The sequence below is a fragment of the Perca flavescens genome, chromosome 4, assembly GCF_004354835.1.
Source record: "Perca flavescens isolate YP-PL-M2 chromosome 4, PFLA_1.0, whole genome shotgun sequence".
Lineage (NCBI taxonomy): Eukaryota > Metazoa > Chordata > Actinopteri > Perciformes > Percidae > Perca > Perca flavescens.
In genome coordinates this window covers 3,369,980-3,392,819 of record NC_041334.1, presented here as the reverse complement: position 1 = coordinate 3,392,819, position 22,840 = coordinate 3,369,980, and the positions used below count along the sequence as shown (strand labels likewise).

At 44.6% G+C, this 22,840-nt stretch overlaps 1 protein-coding gene across 1 annotated transcript in view; it reads right to left on the bottom strand.

The window, feature by feature from the left end:
- The window catches only part of dock3 (dedicator of cytokinesis 3), a 267,193-nt gene that overhangs the window by 57,446 nt on the left and 186,907 nt on the right, over positions 1–22,840 (bottom strand). Inside the window, exons 7-13 of the mRNA XM_028577073.1 lie at positions 19,682–19,830; positions 16,255–16,339; positions 10,688–10,729; positions 10,294–10,448; positions 4,697–4,778; positions 3,242–3,302; positions 2,880–3,027 (exon numbers count right to left, since the gene is read on the bottom strand). Coding sequence (XP_028432874.1) covers positions 2,880–3,027; positions 3,242–3,302; positions 4,697–4,778; positions 10,294–10,448; positions 10,688–10,729; positions 16,255–16,339; positions 19,682–19,830 — 722 coding nt within the window. The remainder of the gene's footprint in view (positions 1–2,879; positions 3,028–3,241; positions 3,303–4,696; positions 4,779–10,293; positions 10,449–10,687; positions 10,730–16,254; positions 16,340–19,681; positions 19,831–22,840) is intronic.

The window sequence follows — 22,840 nt, the reverse complement described above, 5'->3', positions numbered from 1 at the left end:
TTATTATTTTCATGCCGGCAAATGTAAAGGAGCCGAATTGTTGTAAAGTGACACGTTAACAGCTTTCAGTCACGTCGACATCACAACTGAGATGGATGTGTAACCATCCATAAAGCATGAAGCATTCTCAGGAGTTCAGCTAAGGTTGCACACACACACACACACACACACACACACACACACACACACACACACACACACACACACACACACACACACACACACACACAGTCACAGTTACATCATGCTGTGACTGTGAGCACTGTAGGGTTCCTGCAGGCAAGTCTTCAGAAGTTTCAGCCGAGAGGGCTTTCCCTAATGTCAACGCTTTTGTGTGTGTGTGTGTGTGTGTGTGTGTGTGTGTGTGTGTGTGTGTGTGTTTGAGAGAGAGATAGAGACGAATGAGCTGATGGCATTATAAGACTGCAGAGAGTCAATCAGTGAAGTGGCTGTCTGTAGCTCATGGGGACTCTCATTCTCTCTCTGTGTCTTCGCTCTCCTTTACATAATACATAATACAATTACAGAGAGAGAGGGAGAGAGGGAGGGAGAGAGAGAGGGAGCGAGAGGGAGAGAGAGAGACTTTTAATGAGAGGGCGAAGTGTTACATGAGGTAAAGAATAAACAGACAAAGTGAAGAGAGAGGAAAAGGTCAGTGGTTAAGAGAATAAAGAAGAATGTGAGTAAAGATATGATAAAGAGAGATATTGTATGTCCCCTTCTTTATTGTCTCTCCTTATTGACCTTCCCCCTCCCCCCCGCCACCAGAGGGACACGCTCCCCTGACCTCGGTTGCTCTTCATTGTCATCCTCTCCCTCAGCACTCGCCAGCGGGAGAAAGTTCAAAGCCGGGCTCACTCTCGTTTTGGAAGGAGCTCCCGCCACTTGGCGTTTGGCCGCGCTATATTTAGAGAGCTTAGCTCTTAGCGTAGCGTCCTCATGGAAGACTTGGCGGCCATATTCTGCTTAATGGTGACTCATGCACAAGTTAGGGGATTACATTTCACTGAAATTATACCTTACATATGATTCAATGTAGGGCTGAACGATTAATTGCATTTGCAATAATATCGCAATATGTTAAAATGCGATTTCCTAATCGCAAAGGCTGCGATTTGGTCTCGATTTGATGAATCGCGAGAGCAAATCAGTCTGCACTACGCAGAGAAAGCATCAACTTAGCACGCTAACGCTACACTGTACCTTGAGCTGATCTCTGTCATTCAAACAATTCTGAGTTGAAGTTTAAATCTTTTACAGCCATTTTAATAAAATGAAGGGTTTTGTTTGGGCTCGAGTCCATACATGCAGTTAATGGATACAGGCACGCAGAACTGAAGGCTCGGTTGGCAACGAGCTAGCTCTGATTAGCGGTTAGCTCCGGTTACCGGTTAGCTCCGTTATAAAGATATGGGTGGAGGAGCTGCCACTGAGAGGGGTAACAATCAGACTGATAAATGAGGGAGCTTTCACAGCAGCGTGGCCGCGGTGTTTCAACGGTTTTATTAGTACAGTTAATCCCACGGCAAGACCAGCAGCAGCTAACGTAACGATAGCCTCTCTGAGCTAGTGCAGTGTTGACAGTGTCGGCACATAACTTCACAAGGGGGAGGGGCTGGAGGCAGCTCCTCTAAGTGCACTGTAAAAAAATACTTGTGTGTACGAATATGTGTATGTGTATGTATATATATATATATATGTGTGTGTGTGTGTGTATGTATGTATGTATGTGTGTGTGTATGTATATGTGTGTGTGTGTATGTATGTATATGTGTGTGTGTGTGTGTGTGTGTGTATGTATGTATATGTGTGTATGTATGTGTGTGTATGTGAATGTATGTATGTGTGTGTGTGTATATATATATATATATATATATATATATATATATATATATATATATGAATGTGTATGTATGTATATATGTATGTGTATATATATATATGTGTATGTATATATATATATATGTGTGTATGTATTTATATTAGTGCTGTCAAAATTAACGCGTTAATTTTTGCGTTAATTTTTTAATATTTAACTCGTTAAAAAAAATTAACGAAATTAACGCAGCTGTGTTTGTTTACTTCATGTGGCGGCTGAGAAACGTAATACGTTTACATAACAGCAGGCGGCGCTACTCTGTATTGTTTCCCAAGTAATGAAAACCGGCAGCTGATTGGACGAACGCGTCACATGGGTTTGTTTTCTCCGGATATTGAGAGCCAGACTGTCATGGCGGCCGTTCAGAATACGATCTCATATTGTACTAAAATAGTTCACTGAAACATGTTTCTGAAAACATTTTAAGCGAGAAATAGGCCGTGCAGTTGCTGAATCTGTCTTCATTTCAGCTCAACAAAGGTCAGTTTAGAAGATTTTCGTCAGATTTTGAGAGACTAGTCACACTCATTCCACTCGCCATTTCCGGGTGAGTCCTGACTGCCCTGCCGCCGACTGAAAATAGGCTCGTTGGAGATGAACTGCGCCTCGCCTGTAAAGTAGACGATGGATGTGTGTGTGTGCATATGGGTGTGTGCGTTTGTGTGTGTGCGTGTGCGCATGTGTGTGTGCGTGCCTGCGTGTATGTGTGTGCGTGTGTGTGTGTGTGTGCATGCGTGTGTGCACGTGTGTGTGTGTGTGTGTGTGTGTGTGTGTGTGTGTGCATATATGTGTGTGTGAGTATGCGTGCCTACGTGTGTGCATGTGTGTATGTGTGTGCGCATGTGTGTGTGCGTATGTGTGTGTATGCGTGCCTGCGTATGTGCGTGCGTGTTCGTGTGAGTGTGTGTGTGCGTGCGTGTGTGTCTGTGTGTGTGTCTGTGTGTGTGTGTGAGTGTGTGTGAGTGTGCGTGCGTGCGTGCGCGTGTGTGCAGCCACGTACGTGTAGACTTTGAGGACAAAGTCTTTCTCCTCTTTGAGCTCTGAGATGGTCTGCAGCACGTCGCTCATGGCCAGGACAGCACAGCCGTACGGCCGGCGGTATTGAACATGCGGAGGGCCCTTCTTACTGTCGTTCAGCAGCATACGACCTGCGACAGGAAGCAGATTTTAAAAGCTGAAACTACATCCCGTGTATATATATTTTTCTGACATAAAGTAAGGTTGAGAATGTTGGTTACTGCGAGGATAGTCAGCTTTAATAACAAGGTCCTATTGGATTTATTCTCCTTCCTTCATAAATGATTTACCATCGTCTAAAGCTTGGGACTCAGTCTCTGAACATTAGAAACTTGATAAACTGACCTGTTCTGATGACCTGGGAGATGATGTAAAGATCTCTCTTCATGTCTTTGTTGCTCAGGTCCTGCACAGTCCAAGAGAGAGAAGAATCTGTGAGTTTAAGGTTTTATTATACAAATGCATCTGGTCTTACCTTGCAGCCGGATTCTCGTGATATGACAAGATCACGTGAGAGTCGCAGGATCACATATCATACACACACAAAAACCCTTCTCGTCAAGCTTTAAGTTCTGCGTTTGTGTCCACACAACAGCGAACAAACCAATCATCGTCCGGTGAAGCGCTAGTGGCTAGTTCAGATGGCGACTGTGTTCAAAACAACAATGGCGGACGTGATAGACTGATGGTTCATCATTTTTAAGTGCCAGCCCTTTTCCAAACAGTTTCCAATGACTGCTTCTCAGATGGTTCTGTGTTAACAAGCCCTCTGGCTCGTCGAAACCCCCCCCCCCCTTCCAGCAGCTTCAGATGATGAATCAGTGCCATTTATCCTGAATTATCTGAACACGCATTTCTCTGTGGATTTAGCATTTTGATACTTTCACTGAATTTATATGGCACTTCGACACCCAGCTACACACACACAGACACACAAACACACACACAGACACAAACACACACACATACACACACACACACACACACACACACACAACACACACACAGACACACACACACACACAAACACATACAGACACACACAAACACACACACACACAGACACACAGTCACACCCCACACACACACACACACACACACACACACACACAGACAAACACACACATACACACACATATACACACACACAGAGGTACACAGAGGCACACACACACACACACACAGAAACACACACAGAGACACAGAGGCACACACACACACACACAGAAACACACACAGAGACACAGATGCACACGCACACAGAGACACACACACGCACACACACACACACACACACACAGAGAAACACAAAGACACACACACACACACACACACACACACACACACACACACACACACACACACACACATCATTACACTTTGTAATCAAAAAAGTAATCTCACTCTTTATAATATGGGACCTTTAACCTGATCAGTCCTACACTAACCTGCCGTGTGTCCTGCATTTCAGATGCTGTGTTCCTGAAATAATACTGACTCAAAGCTCTGCAGCACTCCTAAAGCAAACGGGAGGAGCTCTTTGTCCAAAAAGTCTCAAACTTCATATCAATGAAAATGGGTTTTTTCCATGCCTTGGAGCTGCAGCCTCCCCAGGTTGATTCTGCAGCAGAGCAATAGGGGGCAATGCATCCTTACTTTTCTATTCACCCTACCAGTTCTTCAAAGGTACTCTCCCTAAGCTACACCAACCACCTGCATTTCAAGCACACTGTATATGACTGCGTGTGTGAGTGTGTCTGCGTTTGTGTGCACATGTGTGCACGTGTGTGTGTGTGTTACCGTGAAGAGGGCACACAGCCGGTCCACCTTCTCCGGATTCTTCGGTCCTCCGTTCTTGTTCAGTCTCACCATGAACTTCTCACTGAAAAAACACACAAAAAGACCAGTGGCCATCTTTAACTTTACAGCAAAGGTTTAATGTCACTGAGGCAGACTCGGATTCTCTGAGGTCAAAGGTCAAGCGGAGGGTGTTAGGAGTTAGTGTTTGGCAGATCTAGCTCGTTATCAAATATTTTCTAGGTCAAGATTATGTCCCAAAATTGTGGTTCTTACAGTAAGGTAGTTCTCAAGTTGGTGAATTTGTCACACGTCTTTCATGGATGTGAAGGAAGAGATGCTCAATGGTGTTTTAAGCCCCCAACGTTGACTTCAAGGCTACTAACCCTAACCATTGCCTAATCCTAGTGCCTCCCAGGCAGCGCTGCCTGGAAGATGACATTGGGGGCTTAAAACACCAAACACCAGAAGATACAAGTATATAGAAATGTCCAACTTTTATATTTTCAATTATAATTGATTTGGAAAGAAACTCCCACACACTGTGAACTTGCAAAGCTCAATTAAATAGCTGGCGAGGTTCATAATAAATAAAAATGTATTTGTCTTTTTTCTAATATTGAGAATGTCAGAGAATGTCTTCTCAGTATCTAAAACCATTTACATGATGGAGGTCTAGTACCGAAACGTTGCCAGCTCTTAAATTAATCTTTGCGAGTTAGACAGTGTGCGGGAGTTTCTTTGCAACGTTTGACCTACCTGTCCCTCTCCTACGTGCCTGTCTCATGGGATATACATGAAAAAAGAATTTTTCGGTTCTGATTTATAATTGAATTCAAAGTTCAGTGTATAAACCCAATATCATTGTATCAGTTTTAGAAACTCTAAGCGCTCACCGTTTTCCCCTGGCGCCCTCACAGAGATACAATTCTTCCTGACTTCTCCTCATGCCTCCTCTCTTCTCACCCCCCCCCCCCCCGGCAGTGAGGAAACTATAGCGGCGTGTCTCAGCCTTTTCTTCGCTTCAGGGAACAGCGAAATATTGCCTCCCGGTGTCAGCGACTCTGTTCTTTAACCCACAATTATCCAGGGGAACATGACTAAGCTGCCATGCTTTTATTCAATAACGGCGTGCTTGACATTAATACAGTTAAGCCTCAGACACATTATAGGATTTCTCCAGTCATAAGGGACTCTGAAAAGAGTAAAGCGCCACATACTAATCCGCTGACAATTGATGCACACAAAACACCAACAGCGGTGTAGATGCGCGGTGTGAATATAGCAAAAGATATTTCATTTTGAAACCAAAACATAGTCGTGCGGATGTAGCCGGCGAGGTGAGAAGGTGATTTGACTGCAATCTGCCGTAGCAATATTCAAGTAGAATATGTACGACACGCCAATTCGTATGCCATTTTGGCATGTTATCAAGATGCATAATCGCTTTTTAGCGTGTTTATCAACGCCGTTTGACCTCCGTTGACCTACATTACGTGTGAATTGTGACCTTTCTATATCAGAAATCCGGGTTTCTTTCAACCAAATTTCCCAAAAATAACTGAATGAAGTTGGCTAGAAGCCTCGATGTTGCACAGAATTGGGTAATAATTTATACTTTAGCTTTACAAACAGGCAAACCAGAAGGAGGACAGCATGTGAGTACTTAGGAAAGTGCGTCGAAAGTGTCCTAGAAAGCCTCCAAGTGTTAGAACCGTCCAAAAATGTAGTCAAAAGCGACAAAAAAGCGTCAATAAAGTGTCAAAATTGTCAAATATGGCCGACGGAAAGAGTGAAATATGAGGGTTAAGTGTAACGGCTACTTTGTATATATTTGTTTCTGTATTTACTGTTTATTTCAGATGAATGTTTAATATGTTTGTGTCATGTATCTCGTAGTGGAAGCGTAGCGTTGGAACATCCAGCGTGCAATGTAGTCGGCCCGTAAGTGTTTTTTACCTGACAATGCATGTTTTTATAATTCTGATTCTAAAAGCTTGCCTTTTTATAAATAACTGCCAACCCCGGTTTAAGTCTAGTCAATAATGCTTCCCTAAAGAGTCAAAATCACTATATGTGTTACACTCGCTGAACTGCATTTTTAATATAAGGAACCCTGTCTATAAGAACGTGATAAGAAAATGATCATATCATTTTCAAACTGCTAGAAGTTGTCGCAATTTTGTTTCATGAGTCACTTGTGTTTCCTGAAAAAAGAAATGATATCATTATAGAAAAGAGCTCTTTAAAAAGTCTTTATTATTCAGCGTGTACTCCCACGCAACAAACACCACCTCTCAGGTTATTGCTAATGTTTGCCCAATTCCCTGAAAACGACAGCAGGGAGGGTCGACAAATCCCCGCAACACACACAGTGTCCGACTCTTTAAAGCAAATAATTTATTCAAATCCCCCGGAGATAGCCCAAAACAAACAAATGCAACAAAAGAGAAGAAAATGTATTCTCCCCCCGAATAGGATTGTGTGTGTGTGTGTGTGTGTGTGTGTGTGTGTGTGAGTAGGTAGGAAACTGGGAAGAGGGGGTGCAGGAAAGAGTGAGTTGGGGGTTTTCATATTCAATCGCAGCTCCCAATTCATTGTTGTCGGATGTTTTTTTTCTCGAGTCAAAGAGGGATTCATACAATTTGTATAATATCCTACCAATAAAAGGCAACCGCCGCAAGAGAGAGACTTTCTATGGCCAAAATAAGCACACACACACAGGTTTGTGGCACTATCTTTGTGGGGACCCGTCATTGACATAATGCATTCCCTAGCCCCTTAACCTAAACTTCACCATCCCAACTAAATGCCTAACCTTAACCCTTACCCTAACCCTAACCATAACCTAATTCTAACCCTAATCCTAAAACCAAGACTTAACCCTCAAACAGACCTTTAAACTTGTGGGGTCCAGCAAAGCTGCCGGGACCCCACAAGAAGTTTTTGGACCCCACGAATATAGTTAAACAAGCCCACACAGACAGACACACACACACACACACACACACACACACACACACACACACACACACACACACACACACACACACACACACACACACACACACACACACACACAAACAGAGGGAGAGCTGCTCAGAGGGCAAACACTCAAGAGCAGTTCCTCGTCTCATCGTTTCTCGTTTCCTCTCCCCTCTTGCGTTTCCTATCCACTTGTTCTTTTTCGTTTCCTTGTCTCTCCTCTCCTCTCGTTTCCTATCCTCTTCTTTAGTTTCTTCTCTTCTATTGTTTCCTCTCTTCACCACCTTTTTCCTCTCCTCTCCTCACATTTCCTCTTGTTTCCTCTCCTTTCCTCTTTTCTCCTCCTTTTTCTCTCCTCTCAGTGTCTCAGAGGAGCAGGTGTTGTCATAACACTTTACTGCTGAGTCAGACTAGACACTGAAAACCGGTTGCCAAGGTCAACAGTGTTTGTGGGCTGAGTGAACGCATGCACACGCACGCATGCACGCACACACGCACGCACACACACACACACACACACACACACACACACACACACACACACACACACACACAAACACACATGCACACACACACACACACACACTGACCCTACACTCATAACCACTAAAACACACAGGAACGTGGCCGGGTTAGCTCAGTTGGTAGAGCGGGCGCCCATATGTAGAGGTTTACTTCTCAACGCAGCGGCCGCAGGTTCAACTCTGACCGGCGGCCCTTTGCTACATGTCATTCCCCCTCTCTCTCCACTTTCATGTCTTCATCTGTCCTGTGGAATTAAAGACCTAAAATGCCCCCCAAAAACACACACACACACAGAGGAATACACATCATCCCCCCCATCACAGCTGGCCTACATCAGCCTCTTAATTGACATTCCTGAACTGTTAGCGTTGCGATTACTCCACCAATGCATAATTAATGTCAATCATTACGGTGGGGAGGGGGGGTCATGTATTATTCACAGCAGCTCCGTGTGGCCACTTGCCACCATTTGTTCCACATTGTGTCAGCTAAGTGTGTGTGAATGAGAGAGCAGAGTGGCTGAAAGGTCAAATAGAGAGCGGCGAGAGAAAAAAAATACACCTTGTACAAGCTTCGGCAGTACTGCACTGTGGTTATAATCTCTATTTTTGTAATAATAATGTGTCAGTGTAAAAGGTGTCCCTGGTAGTGATGAACCTGCAGAGACTGATCACCTGAATCTGCAGCTCCTCTCGGCTTTACCAGAGCTTGAAGGTCCCATGGCATGAAAATTTCACTTTATGAGGTATTTTAACATTAATATGAGTTCCCCCAGCCTGCCTATGGTCCCCCAGTGGCTAGAAATGGTGATAGGTGTAAACCGAGCCCTGGGTATCCTGCTCTGCCTTTGAGAAAATGAAAGCTCAGATGGGCCGATCTGGAATATTCCCTTTATGACATCATAACCATGGCCGTAAGATGGTCAAGGCCACACCCCCACCCTCCACCTTCCCCCGCCTCTCTCCTCCTCAATAGCATTTAAAGCTACAGACACAGAAATGGCATATCCTAAGGAAAGCTCCGTGTAGAGAAAGACTGACAGCTGTAATCTACATATTATAATTTATTTACAAGACTGTGAAAGGGAGACGGCTATCGCTCTGCCCTGTCAGACGCTGCTCTCCCTGTGTGTGTGACAGCCCGGTTAGCGAGCTTGTTACGTTATGCCCGCAATCTCTTGTGGAGCATTATAACTTCGCAAAAACCACAGGTTCCAGTTAATCTTATAATGGATATGTGTGTTGTGTTATTTAAGTCTCCAGAGAGAGCTCCAGCCAGCTCCCAGCGGGGGCTGTGAAGGTGGACAGGACGACCGGCAGGCACCGGCCGGCTGGCACATCCGACTGTGGAGCTTCTGAAATCCCACACAGTCGGACCAAATTTGCGATCAGCCATCAATTTTCATAAAACGGCCCATATTTGAGCTCTACATAGTTGATTTCTTGCATTAAAAAAGTCTCAGAAGTGAATTTAGTGATGAAATAGCAGACGAACAACGTATAAAGTTTCCAGTTGTTAGGCCACAGCAGCGATCTATGGTTGTTGTGATTGTTGCGGCGCTTTGAACGCCAACACACTTGACTTTCAATTTCTGATTGGGCGGGCCAGCTGTCAATGTGGGCGGGCCCAGGGCGGTCCAGGCCTGCCCACAGCACCTCGCCTGCCTGCAAAGTTTTTAGGTGAACTACATAGACTGTATAATATTAGTGGCCAGAGCATGTGTGACGTCGACCATTGGTTAGTGGAGATCTGCTATGAGTTGTTGAGCTTGCCGTTACGGGCGCAGCCATCCTGGTTGGGGATGTGACGATTTTAGACAAGAGGGAGGAACTGCTTACACTCTACGTTACATTACACACTTTCACTGGCAATCACATCATAGCCACGCCCTAAAACACCCCCTGTTTATCACTGAATTTAAAATCACGATGGTGGCTCTCGATGATATCGTACATCGGCTCAACCCTATATTGGACTGACAGCAACACAAAGACTCCTGATCAACTTATCAGGTGACGATGTTTCAACGTTGTGTCCACAAGTAAATCCCCCCCTCAACTGGACAAAATACATCATTTCATGTTTGCTACCTGATAGTCTTCCCCTCTCTCAGGTCGTACAGGGAGAAGAAGATGTCTGTGTCTTCTCCGATGCTGTTGTAGGTGAAGCTCTTCAGGTTGACCAGCAGGTGGTGCGGTACTGGAACTCGACTCGGCTCCCCGTGTCTCTGCCGGGTGCTGTCACCCTGGAAATCCACCAGAAATAAAACAAGCATTACGGAAAGATCTACTGTATCTGTGGGCCTTTAAGTCAGTCCTGTGTAGATATTTAACAATTAGAATGAGCTACCATAGAAATAGGACATGTATCAGACACATGTAGTTACTGTAAGTCTCACAAAAAGGGAGTTGACATGTAAAGTACTTCAGAAGACTCGAGTGAATGGACATGAACACATCACTGCAGTGTGTGTTTGTGCGTTACCTGTGTGGTGCTCTGTTGAACACTGTGTCTGCTGGACAGATGCTGGGAGGAGAGAAAGACACAACACATTACATCACGTTGTTTCCTCTCCTCATCTCCATTCTCACTTAATTTCCTCACCTTTACTTATTCCCTCTCCTCTCTTTCTTTCCTCTCTACTCCTGTCTTCATATCATCTTGTTTCCTCTCCTGCCTTTTGTGTGCAATCCTTTCTTTTCCTCATCTTGTTTCCACTCCTCGTCTCCTATCCTTCGCTTCACTTATTTTTCTCACCTTTCCTTATTTCTTGTCCTTTCCTGTCCCCATTTCCTCTCCTTTCCTTTCCTTGTCTCTCCTCTGCTTTTCTACTATCCTATAATTTCTTCTTTTTGGCTGCTCTGCTGCTTTTGTTTCTTCTCCTTGTCTTGACTCCTTTCCTTTCTTTGTCTCTCCTCTCCTTTCTTCCTATCCCCTCATTTCCTCTTTGTCTTTTTACTCTTTGTCTCCTCGACTCTCATTGTATCCTCTTGTTTCCTCTCCTCTCCTCAGGTTTCCTCTCCTCTTCTCTCATTTCCTCTTCTCTACTCTCCTCTCATTTCCTCTCCTCACCTTTCATCCTATCCTCTCATTTCTTCTCCTTGTGTCCTTGCCTACATTTGTTTTCACTCTTTGTCTCCTCTAATTTTAACCTCTTGTTGCCTCTTGTTTCCTCTCCTCTCCTCTCCTCTCCTGTCCTCTCCTCTATTATATTCCGTTTAATTCTCTTCATTCAGAAAAAGCTTGAACTCCGCAGAGACTCATTACTCCGACTTGTCTCTGTAAATCTCCCGAGTGGCTGAATGAGAAGAGAAGGAGCGAGAAGTTAAAACCTGTTTGATGAATTGGAGTAATGACTGTCAAAGAGTGGCTCTGGGCAGATCCAATAGTTTTAAACTTCAACAGAGTACCCGCCTTCAAGGAAGTTAACATTTGTCAATGGAGAGTGGCCGGACTCTCTGTACAAATGAAATGGACCAGAGTCTGGTAGGACCAGGCTAATGGACCAGAGTCTGGTAGGACCAGGCTAGTGTACCAGAGTCTGGTAGGACCAGGCTATTGGACCAGAGTCTGGTAGGACCAGGCTAGTGTACCAGAGTCTGGTAGGACCAGGCTAATGGACCAGAGTCTGGTAGGACCAGGCTAGTGTACCAGAGTCTGGTAGGACCAGGCTAGTGTACCAGAGTCTGGTAGGACCAGGCTAGGGCAGAACAGCATCACTGAAGTGTTTTAACCGAATACTCTCTGGTCCAGCTCAGGTGAAACACAGGGTTCTTCACCTGTTCAAATGACTTTAACAGATAGTACGCAACTGTCCTGCTTTTATTACGGACGTGTGAACTCACCACAGACGCTTGCCCTGTTCATGGACTCACAGTGCACACTGCTGAGAGTGAATAGGGGAAACACTGGAATGGATGTTTGGCGTTATTTTAAAAGAACAGGAAACAATGATGTATGAAACTGCCACTTATAGTAGTTTACTTGTTAATCGAAGGTGCTGCAACGCTGTTCCGGATTGTTCCTGGCCAATTTAACCCCTGCTCTCGTGTAAAGAGAACAATGTGGGTCTGAACTAGTATGCGATGTAACTGAAAATGGCCGTTATATTATATTTCATAGATGTTTTTCTCTCTCTTGATGTTCTCTCTGTTTCCCACCTTCCATCGTACCAGCGATCAACTTCACCCCTTTATCTCTCTTTAATTTCCCTTTCTTTCATCTTTGTCTCCAGATCAGTATCTAAGCAACAGAACAAAGGGGGAATCACCGCGGCTACAGTGTTTGACTGGTGCAGCTCAGCTATTTAAAGCCGGACTGATGTAAGACACAGAACATCATGTCTTACTAAGAGAAACCCAGAACAAACAGGAATACGCCTCTCACTGCACATACTCACAGCTAAATCCAGTTTTTTGTATTCAATATTTCTTAAAATGGCCGTGGAAGTCTGAACCAGACTGAGTCACAGGTTATCCATCCAGAGTGTGGAGAAAAGTTTCAAGTGATGTCTGCATTTGGCATATGATGTTGCACATTTTACATCTGAACATAGAAAAATACTCTCACCATTAGTTGGTGACATTAGTGTCTAAACACGTTGTGTCGGTAATTTATAGATGAAAGAAAATGCAAATATCTTTCCTTTATTGTGTTATATATCTTTTTTGTGCACGTTATAGGTTTACAAAGTGAAAAAGCCCAAAATCCACCCCAAAGGGACTTACCATCTCCAACAGAAAACACTGTTCACAAACTGCTCCAAACAGCTCTATTGTAGTCCAGCCTTTACTTCAGAGACAAACACACACGTTATAAAGCTCGCCTAGCTGCTAGCGTGGCACTCCATCATACTCTGCTTCTGACTGGCTAGTAGTCCTTACCTAGGTACTGTCAGGGCATCCCCTCATACTCTGCTTCTGACTGGCTAGTAGTCCTTACCTAGGTACTATCAGGGCACGCCCTCATACTCTGCTTCTGACTGGCTAGTAGTCCTTACCTAGGTACTGTCAGGGCACGCCCTCATACTCTGCTTCTGACTGGCTAGTAGTCCTTACCGAGGTATTGCACATGTGCGACTCCCAACAAAGATGGAACAGAAGTGAGATGCCTCACAGTGTAACTAAAACAGAGAGCTCAACACACAGGGTGAAAAGAGGAGCTGCAGTAATGTAAACCTATTCTGATATAACCTCTAAAGACAATTATGAACCTGAAAATGACCACAATAGGAGCACTTTAAGACTTTTTTTATAGGACCATTGTTGTGCTCTCAACTTGTATTTCTAATATTTCATGCAGGACTCAAATAGCAGCCAGAATAATTAACAATATGATGTTGTGATTGTAGTTTGACATTTATCATTGGTTAGATCAGTGTTTTCTCAAACTTTTTACACCACGTACCACTTCAGAAAATATTAAGCTCTCTAAGTACCACTATTATGACCCACGTTAAAATAGAGTAGCGTAGGCCCACCCTGTTCAGCTACGGACAGTTCACACAGGAGGCAGACAGCCACGCTGTACTTCCTCCGTCGCGCTCCAACTGATTTCAAATTCGAGGTAACTCGGGTCTTATCTGCTCACTGTTTTGCATCGTTTGCTGCTAGCAGGCGCTGTGAAGACTTCACCGCAGCATCTTAAGTAGTGAGTAGCGACTAGCACTTAGTTTCAACAGGTCTGCTCAAAATATTCTCCTCCTCATCCACACTTCTCTTCCCAATAGTTAAAGTTTGGAGCCAGGATTGCAGTGTTTTTGGACCATTAATTTTAACTCTGCTTACTATCTTGCCTTAAAGGAACACGCCAACTCATTGGGACTTTGTCTTATTCACCGTATTCCCCAGAGTTAGATAAGTCCATACATACCCTCCTCATATCCGTGCGTGTTGCAACTCTGTCTGACGCCCCCACCGCTAGCCTAGCTTAGCACAGATCCTGGAGGTAACCGGCTCCATCTAGCCTACTGCTCCCAATAAGTGACAAAATAACGCCAACATTTTCCTATTTACATGTTGTGATTTGTATAGTCACATGAGTCACAGCCATCTTCTAACCGTATACATACTGGGAACTATATTCTCAGAAGGCGAAGCACTGCTACTTCTGCTACTTGGGCAGAGGGATTAGTACAACACCTGAAAAGCACTGTTGTCAGACAGAGTTACAACACGCACAGAGATGAGAAGGGCATGTATGGACTTATCTTAACTCTGGGGGGATACGGGGAATAAGCTAAAGGACCCAATACGTTGGCGTGTTCCTTTAACAGCTCGTAACTAATTATGGATGTATGCGCACTCTGTTCATGAACGTAACTATGTAGCAAGCTGGTATCGAAACAAACATATTACACCTAAACAAACCCTTATTTGTAGTATCACCAGACTGTTTGAGAACCAGTGGTTTAGATCCTTCGATCGGCAGATATGTATGAGCGTTGCTGAATTTGTTGAACTTGATCTTAAAGTTTTGGCTTGCAGCTCTCTGTTGTGAGTGTGTAGCATTTTACCAGCGCTGTCTTACACATTATTACGTTCCCATATAACTAAACTACATCCTCAATTACATTTCGACAGAAAAGTTTGTTTTTCTCCCGGATTACGTTTGTGTTTATGTATCACCAATATCTTTCTAATCAAAGTCCACTTAACTTAAAGTCAACTTATGTCACATACATAACATACAGTAGGACCGACTTAACTTACGCACACGCTTAAAGGTGCCGTAGGTAAGTTTGCAAGGATCCAGGACTTAGCCAAAAAATTTGAACAATGACAACTTCTCAGTCCCTCCCCCCCTTTACACTAAAGCCCAAAATGGTCTCCAAAGCCCCTCCCCCCACAAGGGAGAATTAATGTGTGTGCATGAGCAGTGATTGACACGCAGTTAGAAACCCCCCCCCCCACCCCCCCCCCCAGGCTGTAGGTGGTGCCAGAGGAGCTGGATCTTTTTTTTTATGACCTGCTTCATGTAGTTCTACTGGAACAGTTTCAGTTTCAGCAAATATGACAGAAAACTAGTTTTATAAGTCTTACCTACTGCACCTTTAAGTTACGTAACAAACATACGTATTTAAACACAAACCCTCACCATCTTTTCCTAAACCTAACCAACTACTTTAGTGTCATCAACATTAACCACGTGTTGAAACAAACATAGTCGCGCGGCAAAATACAGTTTCCTCAAAACATAATTGATAATGCAGTTGGTAAATGTATGGGAAGGTGAGAACAGGTCTGCATCTTATTTTTACAGTCTATGGTCTGCATATTACACATGAAGGAAAGCAACAGCGGTAAGGTGAAAGCATGTTCCTGTTTCTTGGAGCAGGTTTTTGCTGGAGGTTAAACCCACTGAAGTGGGACTTGCTGGTTTTTGTGAGAGGAAAGATGAGACGGGAATATAAAAACAGGAGATGTGAGGGGACGGCCAGCGGGAGGCAGAATGAAAACACACCAGCAGGTGGCTAAATCCCAGCAGCAGCAGGCACAACAAACCTTTCCTTAAGCCAAGGATCAGCTACGTGTTTCCAAGGGCCAGAATTTTTCTAAGTAGACACTGTGGGGGCCACACTTTCAAATAAAGAAAATACATAATTCATTCATTTATACCTAATGCTCATATTCTTGTTTGATATTTTCACTTTCTTACAGAATGAATGCTTTACAAACGTCGAAAAAAAAAGGGACAACTTGGACTTTAATCTCTCAAAACCAACCTCTGTGACGGACAAAGTTTGTTGGAGCACAAATGATGCGATTTGAAATATAAAAAACTAAAATACAACTGTGAATCACTTCTATGGATAACTTCTGTTAAAATATTCAGTCATAACATTTTTAATACACAGATATTTCGTAGAGTGTACTTTACTGACACTATATTCCCCACATGTGAAAATGCAATGCAATATCAAATCCACTAAGTGAATCTTATCGTTAGGCAGTTTAGTGGTGATGTAATCGGGGGTGTCTGAGTGTTTCAGCTCTGTTTACCTGAGACACCGTCACCTGACATGGGATTACTCAGATCACAAATGGTCTTACCATTTTATAAAGATCTGACACGCTTATCTGGTCTTCATCCACCATCTCAAACTCCTTTCTGGGCACCAAGTCCAGACCCAGGTGTCTGAGAGAGAGAGGGAGAGAGAAAGGGAGGGGGGGGAGAGAGAGGGAGAGAAAGAGAGAGAGAGAGGGGGAGAGGGGAGAGAAAGAGAGAGGGGGGGAGAGAGAGGGAGTAAAAGAGAGAGGGGGCAGAGGGGGAGAGGGAGAGAGAGAGAGGGGGGGGAGAGAGGGGGGAGAGAGGGGGGGAGAGAGGAGGAGAGAGGGGGGGAGAGGGAGGGAAGAGAGAGGGGTGAGAGAGAGAGGGAGAGGGAGAGAGAGGGGGGAGGGAGAGAGAAAGAGAGAGGGAGGAGAGAGAGAGGGGGGAGAGGGAGAAAAAGAGAGGGGGGAGAGAGCAAGGGTTAGAGAGAGGGGGAGAAGGGGAGAAGGAGAGAGGGGGGAGAGAGGTGTGGAAAGGGAGAGAGAGAGGGGGAGAGGGAGAGAGAAGGAGAGAAAGAGAAAGAGAGAGGGGGAGAGGGAGAGAGGTTTAGAGAGAGAGGGAGAGAGAGGGAGAGAAAGAGAGAGGGGGGAGAGAGGGGAGAGGGTTAGAGAGAGAGAGGGGTAGAGAGAGAGGAAGGAGGGGGGGGGACAGAGGAAGAGGGAGAGAGGGTTAGAGAGAGAGGGAGATGATTACTTTCTGTTCAATCTCATATTCACATCTTTCACCCACAGGGGCTCTTAAAGACAGAGAATATTGGGGTAAAGTTTCTTTAAGAGGAAGTGGAGTGGAAGAGGAGGGGCCAGTAAATTCTGTTTAACCGAGGCTGCAGAGGCAGAGGAAACCCTTCATCCCCGGCTGATAAAGTTTAAGAACTGAAGCTGATCGGGTGTTATAATTTCGTGACTCTTTATAACATAAAAAGAATACCTCTGAGGTAACAATGATTCCTTGTTTTCCTCTATAACTTACGGATTTCTTGATGAAAAAAATGGGCACCTTTATTCATTAACAATTCATCTAAGGAGTGTTTTCTCTATTCTTAAAGGTCCTATGACATACTGCTTTTTGGATGCATTTACCTTAGTGGTCCCCACTGGTCCCCTAATTAATACTGTACACACACACACACACACACACACTTTTATATAGGCCTTAGGGGCAAGGTCGAAGGGTGGGGTGTAGCCTTGACCAACTGCCTCGTTTGAAAGCCATGATGTCTCAACTGCCTCGTTTGAAAGCCATGATGTCTCTCTCTCATGGGTGTGCCAACTTCTCTGGGTGGGCTCGGTTTACACCTATCACCACTTCTAGCCACTGGGGGACCATAGGCAGGCTGGGGGAATAAATAGTAAAATAGTGAAAGAATGCCCCTCATAATGTCACAATTGAAATTCCTTTTATTATTTCTCTTTTGTCCAACCAACAGTCTTCAAGATATCCAAAACACTGATCCACCTTTTTTTTACATATTTGCTAGAAAACAGACTCTAATAATTAAATTACATGCGATTATTCGACTCGTAACTTTTCTTCCAAATTTAAAAGAGCTACCGGAAAACTTCAAGCCACTTAATGTGGAATAAAACTGAAAAATAAAGATGCACTGCGGCTTGTTTACCCATCGAGCTGCTTTTCGGTGTGAATTAGCTCTCAGGCTATTAAACTGTAAACGCTGATGCTCGTTTTTATCTGACACGACTTCTCTCTCCAGCCGGAGACGGAGTTATCAGTCATCTGCTGGGGCAGATAAGCAGCACACAGTAAACTTGTTTTTGAGAGTTATTATGGCTTCAAATGTTTGTTATCTCAGCGAGCTCTCAGTCAGCCTCAGCCAGGCTTCAATATATCTCACCTCGGCTTGCAAAAATGCATTAATATGTGTAACATGTAATATTAATATAGCATGCAATTCCAACTTGTATGGGTATGTGTGTCATGAAATCTGAACTATTATTTACATTATATATTACTGTTACTGGGTCCTACAAAAAAACAGAAAACACCATCTGAATCCTACTGTTAGTACTATTACTGCTAACGTTTTGCACCCTCAGTTGAAATTTGAATATTAATTGCCGAGCGCAAGGTGTAGAGCTGCAAAGATGAATCGATTAGTTGTCAACTATTAAAGGTCCCATGGCATGAAAATGTCCCTTTCTGAGGTTTTTTAACATTAATCTGAGTTCCCCCAGCCTGCCTATGGTCCCCCAGTGGCTAGAAATGGTGATAGGTGTAAACTGAGCCCTGGTTATCCTGCTCTGCCTTTGAGAAAATGAAAGCTCAGATGGACCAATCAGAAATCTTCTCCTTATGACGTCATAAGGAGAAAGGTTACCTCCCCTTTCTCTGCTTTGCCCGCCCAGAGAATTTGGCCCACCTATGAGAGAGAGAGACATCATGGCTTTCAAACGAGCAAAGTGGCAGTTGGTCAAGGCCACACCCCCACCCTCCACCTGTGTACAGCAAGGTTTGAGGCAAGTTTATTGTAAGTGTATTATTTTCATATGGTTCTGTGACAAAAAACTTTAATTGTGTTGTTCCATCCTATCCAAAATTTACTATATTTCTAAGTTGATTCTCTATGCTGTATTCTGATAAAATCCCCTGGGCCCCCCCTGACTGATAATTGGTCCCCCCCTGTGCCACCCCACTTTAAAAATCCTGGAATCGCACCTGGTCGGTGCACAGACCTTGTGGCCCCACATTTTGCACAGTCCATGCGACGGTTCTGCGGATTGGAGCTCTAAATAACCTGTTAAAGTCCTGGGACACCCACCTTTCATATCTCCAGTATTAATAACTCAATCCCAAGCCAACGGGCAATTTCTCTCCTTTTCATTTATTTTCCATCAGCCGCCTGACAAGCTCCCATGAGTCCTTTTAACCGCTGGTGTACGGCTTCATCCACCTGCCTCCAATCATACTTGTATTTGCCCCATGGGGGTGTCAGGGGACCACGCTGATCTGCCGTCTGTAGCACTCCTTTACAGGGCAGAGCTTCTTCAGACATCCACTTGTCCTTTTGCAGTAGAACACACTCCTAGTCAATAAAGCTCCCCCATCACCGATGGAAAATTCAATTTTTTACAAACAGGATTGATGCATGCATGCATTGATGGAGAGATGTCAAAACGAAGGCGCTGCCCATGGGCACACGCCCTGAGCAAGTTGCCTCGGCAGCGCCCAGGAGGCGAACTGGCACCTCTCAGGCTACCAGTCCGCACTCTGTAAACAGGTCCATATTCTTTGCCGAACACGGCTTTAAAAGGACGGCTCTGAAGCACGGATGTAAAATGTGTGTTGCCTCGTCTCCTTTCTCCCCGCGTCTCTACCTCGCCTCCTACGCTCACATCTAAGGTGGGGGGAACTAAGAGGCGAGGAGAGAAATCCAGGATGTACAATGTACAATGTATGTGTGTGTGTTCTCACTCGTTGCCCCAGTCCAGTCTGACTGTGATGTGTCTCTTGACGTCTCGGCTCTGGTCCTGCGTCAGGTGGCCGGACAGGAGCTGCCTCCTCAGGTCGATCAGCTCCATCATCACGTGGCGGACCTTGTAGAACAGATCCACTTTGTGTTTCTGACGGAGAGAGAGAGAGGGAGAGAGAGGGAGAGGGATTACACACTCATCAGTTGTTCACACACTACATTCATACTCGTGAAGGAGCTGAGTAAGCTGTCACACGGCCTTTCCTGTGCGGTGTTATCCATGGCACTGGCACTCCAACAATAACAGCTCACTGTAATGCAGTTAAGGGGAATGCGTTCATTGTTTGACCAGCTTATTCCTATTTATCCTCACGGAGAGTTTGAGCCAATGCCAGCATGTATGGGCCCAGAGGCAGAGGAACAGATCACAGTTTATCACAGAGCTTTTAACAACACACACGTTTACAGTCCAACCTGCTCTGCAAGTATCATCAAGTGCCGTGAACACAGCTAAATCCACACGGCAGCTTCATAAGTTAGTCTCAAAAGTAGATAGCGCTTGTTGTTTCCCTTTGCCTACTTCTGATAGGTCTTCTAGAGTCATATTGGTTACAACTCCATCCAAGTTAGTGGATGTGCATCCAATATTGTGTGCTGTTAAAGGTGCTCCAAGCAATGTCACGCGTTTTTTAGGCTACAACATTTTTTGTCACATACAGCAAACATCTCCTCACTATCTGATAGCTGCCTGTCCCCTGAACACACTGTAAAAAAAAAAACGCGGTCTCTGTAGACAGCCCAGGCTCCACAAACGCCAACAAAAACAAACTGCGCCAACCTGCACCACCAAACATAACAAACAGTGTTCCACCCAATAACCGACAAGAAGGAGTTGGCAGCGTTCCGCAATGCACGTTCATGACTGTTTCAGGAAGCACGGAAGGGAGGGGTAGGGGATGGGATGAGGAGGAGGGAGGGGCGAGCTAGCCTCTGTTGTGTTTGACAATACTTTGAACATCAACAAGAAGTGACATCACCCAACATCGCTTGATCGAGTTTGTATTGCTTAGTATGCCTTTACTCACCAATGTAGGGCTAAAGCCGCCTATACAGTACATGATATGTGGTAAAACCGCTTGCCATTCCATTGTTTTCCTATGGGGAGAGTGGTGGCGCCCAACTAGGTGCCGCGCACTGTTTGGAAGTGCCGGCGTGCGCTGTGCTCAAAGTTTCAAATAGTTTCAACATTGACCTCGTTGCCGCTGACCTTTGAAGGCGCAAATAATTTCAGAACGTTCCTGCGCTGCGCTTTGCCTCTCTGCTCTGCGGCCTACCTTCAGATTTTGCCACGAATCATGTGTAAACGATGGAGCTGAAGATCTTTGCACGAACCCGACGGGACCCGACGGGACCCGATGGGACCCGACGGGACCCGATGGGACCTGACGGGAGCTGACAGGGGCTGCGGGCTCGCGGTAGATAAGCGGTCAGGTGATGTGTTTCGATTAGCGCGAAAATGGTTGCTGACGTTTACGTTTTGGTTGCACCGGCAAAAAAAGCAAAGTCTGAGGTATGGAAAACGTTAGACCACATGCATAATGAGAATAATGAGCCAGTGGGTTATGTGAAACGCAAAAAGATGCGACATTCTGTTAAAGTACGACAGCAAAATGACAGGGAATTCGTCGCTGATGAGGCATGTTGGCCTATTTAGAGCGCTGAGATGTTACAATGTTACAGACAACTTATTTCATTTCTTTGTTCCAACTTCCAAGTGGCCTATAGCCTGCGTTAGTCATGAATAAATTATGTTAAAAAAATGTATAAATTACTCATTCTTGACAAAAGGCAAAAGAGCTGTGTGCATGTGCACATTTGAATAATGTCGGGCTGTAAACGGGTTTGGGCTTTTAAAAAGCTGTCAATCAAAAAGTACTTCTCGGGCTCGGGCCGAATTCTGTTCAGCTCGGGCCTTGTCGGGCCGAACTTTTAAGGCCCAATTACATCTCTAGTAGGCGGCTTAAAGGAGAGTGACACACAAACTCCCTTCTGTTATTGAGGTGAACTTGAGCCAAGCACATTAGTGTTTCCTCCAGCGGCTCCAGACAGCAGGCAGCCAGTGTCGGCCACCTCTCTGGTGTGAGAGTGTGTGTGAACCTTGCTGCTCTCTCAACCTGCTGCTTTAAATAAGAGCTGTGTGCCTGTAGCTCAGCGATGTGTCTGTCTGCTGGGTTCTTGGATTAGGGGGAGCACTCTCTCAGGAACACAACAGCGTAATCAAACTTAGGTTCATGTATGCTACAGCATAAACCAGAGAGGCTCTCAAGTCTCTAGAATAGAATAGAATAGAATACACTTTATTGTCCCCTAGGGGGAATTTGTCTTGGACATAGTGCTGCAATCTGTTCACAACATAAACAACATTTAACATAAAAACATTCTAAAATCAACATGAAAAATGAGATCGGCAAATCGTCCTAGGACACAAAAGAAGGACACACACAACAGCACAGACATCACAGACATCACAACATCCCAAGAATTACCTGTAATTATTAAAGTGCTAAGTGCAACGTGCTGGTGTATTTATTGCACCCCTGCTCTGCTGGGCTTAGATGTACTATTTTTTATTATTGGAGTTCAAGTCCAAGTCAAGTCTTAAGTCTCTGAACTAGAGTCCAAGTCAAGTCTTAAGTCTCTGAGCTAGAGTCCAAGTCAAGTCTCATGTCTCTGAGCTAGAGTCCAAGTCAAGTCTCATGTCTCTGAGCTAGAGTCCAAGTCAAGTCTCATGTCTCTGAGCTAGAGTCCAAGTCAAGTCACAAGTCTATCAGCTAGAGTCTAAGTCAAGTCTCAAGTCTCTGAGCTGGAGTCCAAGTCAAGTCACAAGTCTCTCAGCTAGAGTCTAAGTCAAGGCTCAAGTCTCTGAGCTGGAGTCCAAGTCAAGTCACAAGTCTCTCAGCTAGAGTCTAAGTCAAGTCTCAAGTCTCTGAGCTGGAGTCCAAGTCAAGTCACAAGTCTCTGAGCTAGAGTCCAAGTCAAGTCTCTGAGTCTCTTGATCTTTTTACAGTACTAACCCTTTTTGACTTATTTTTTAACAATTGTACTCTTGTGAAGCACTTTGTGACTTTGTTCTGTCAAAGGAGCTATATTAAAATAACTTT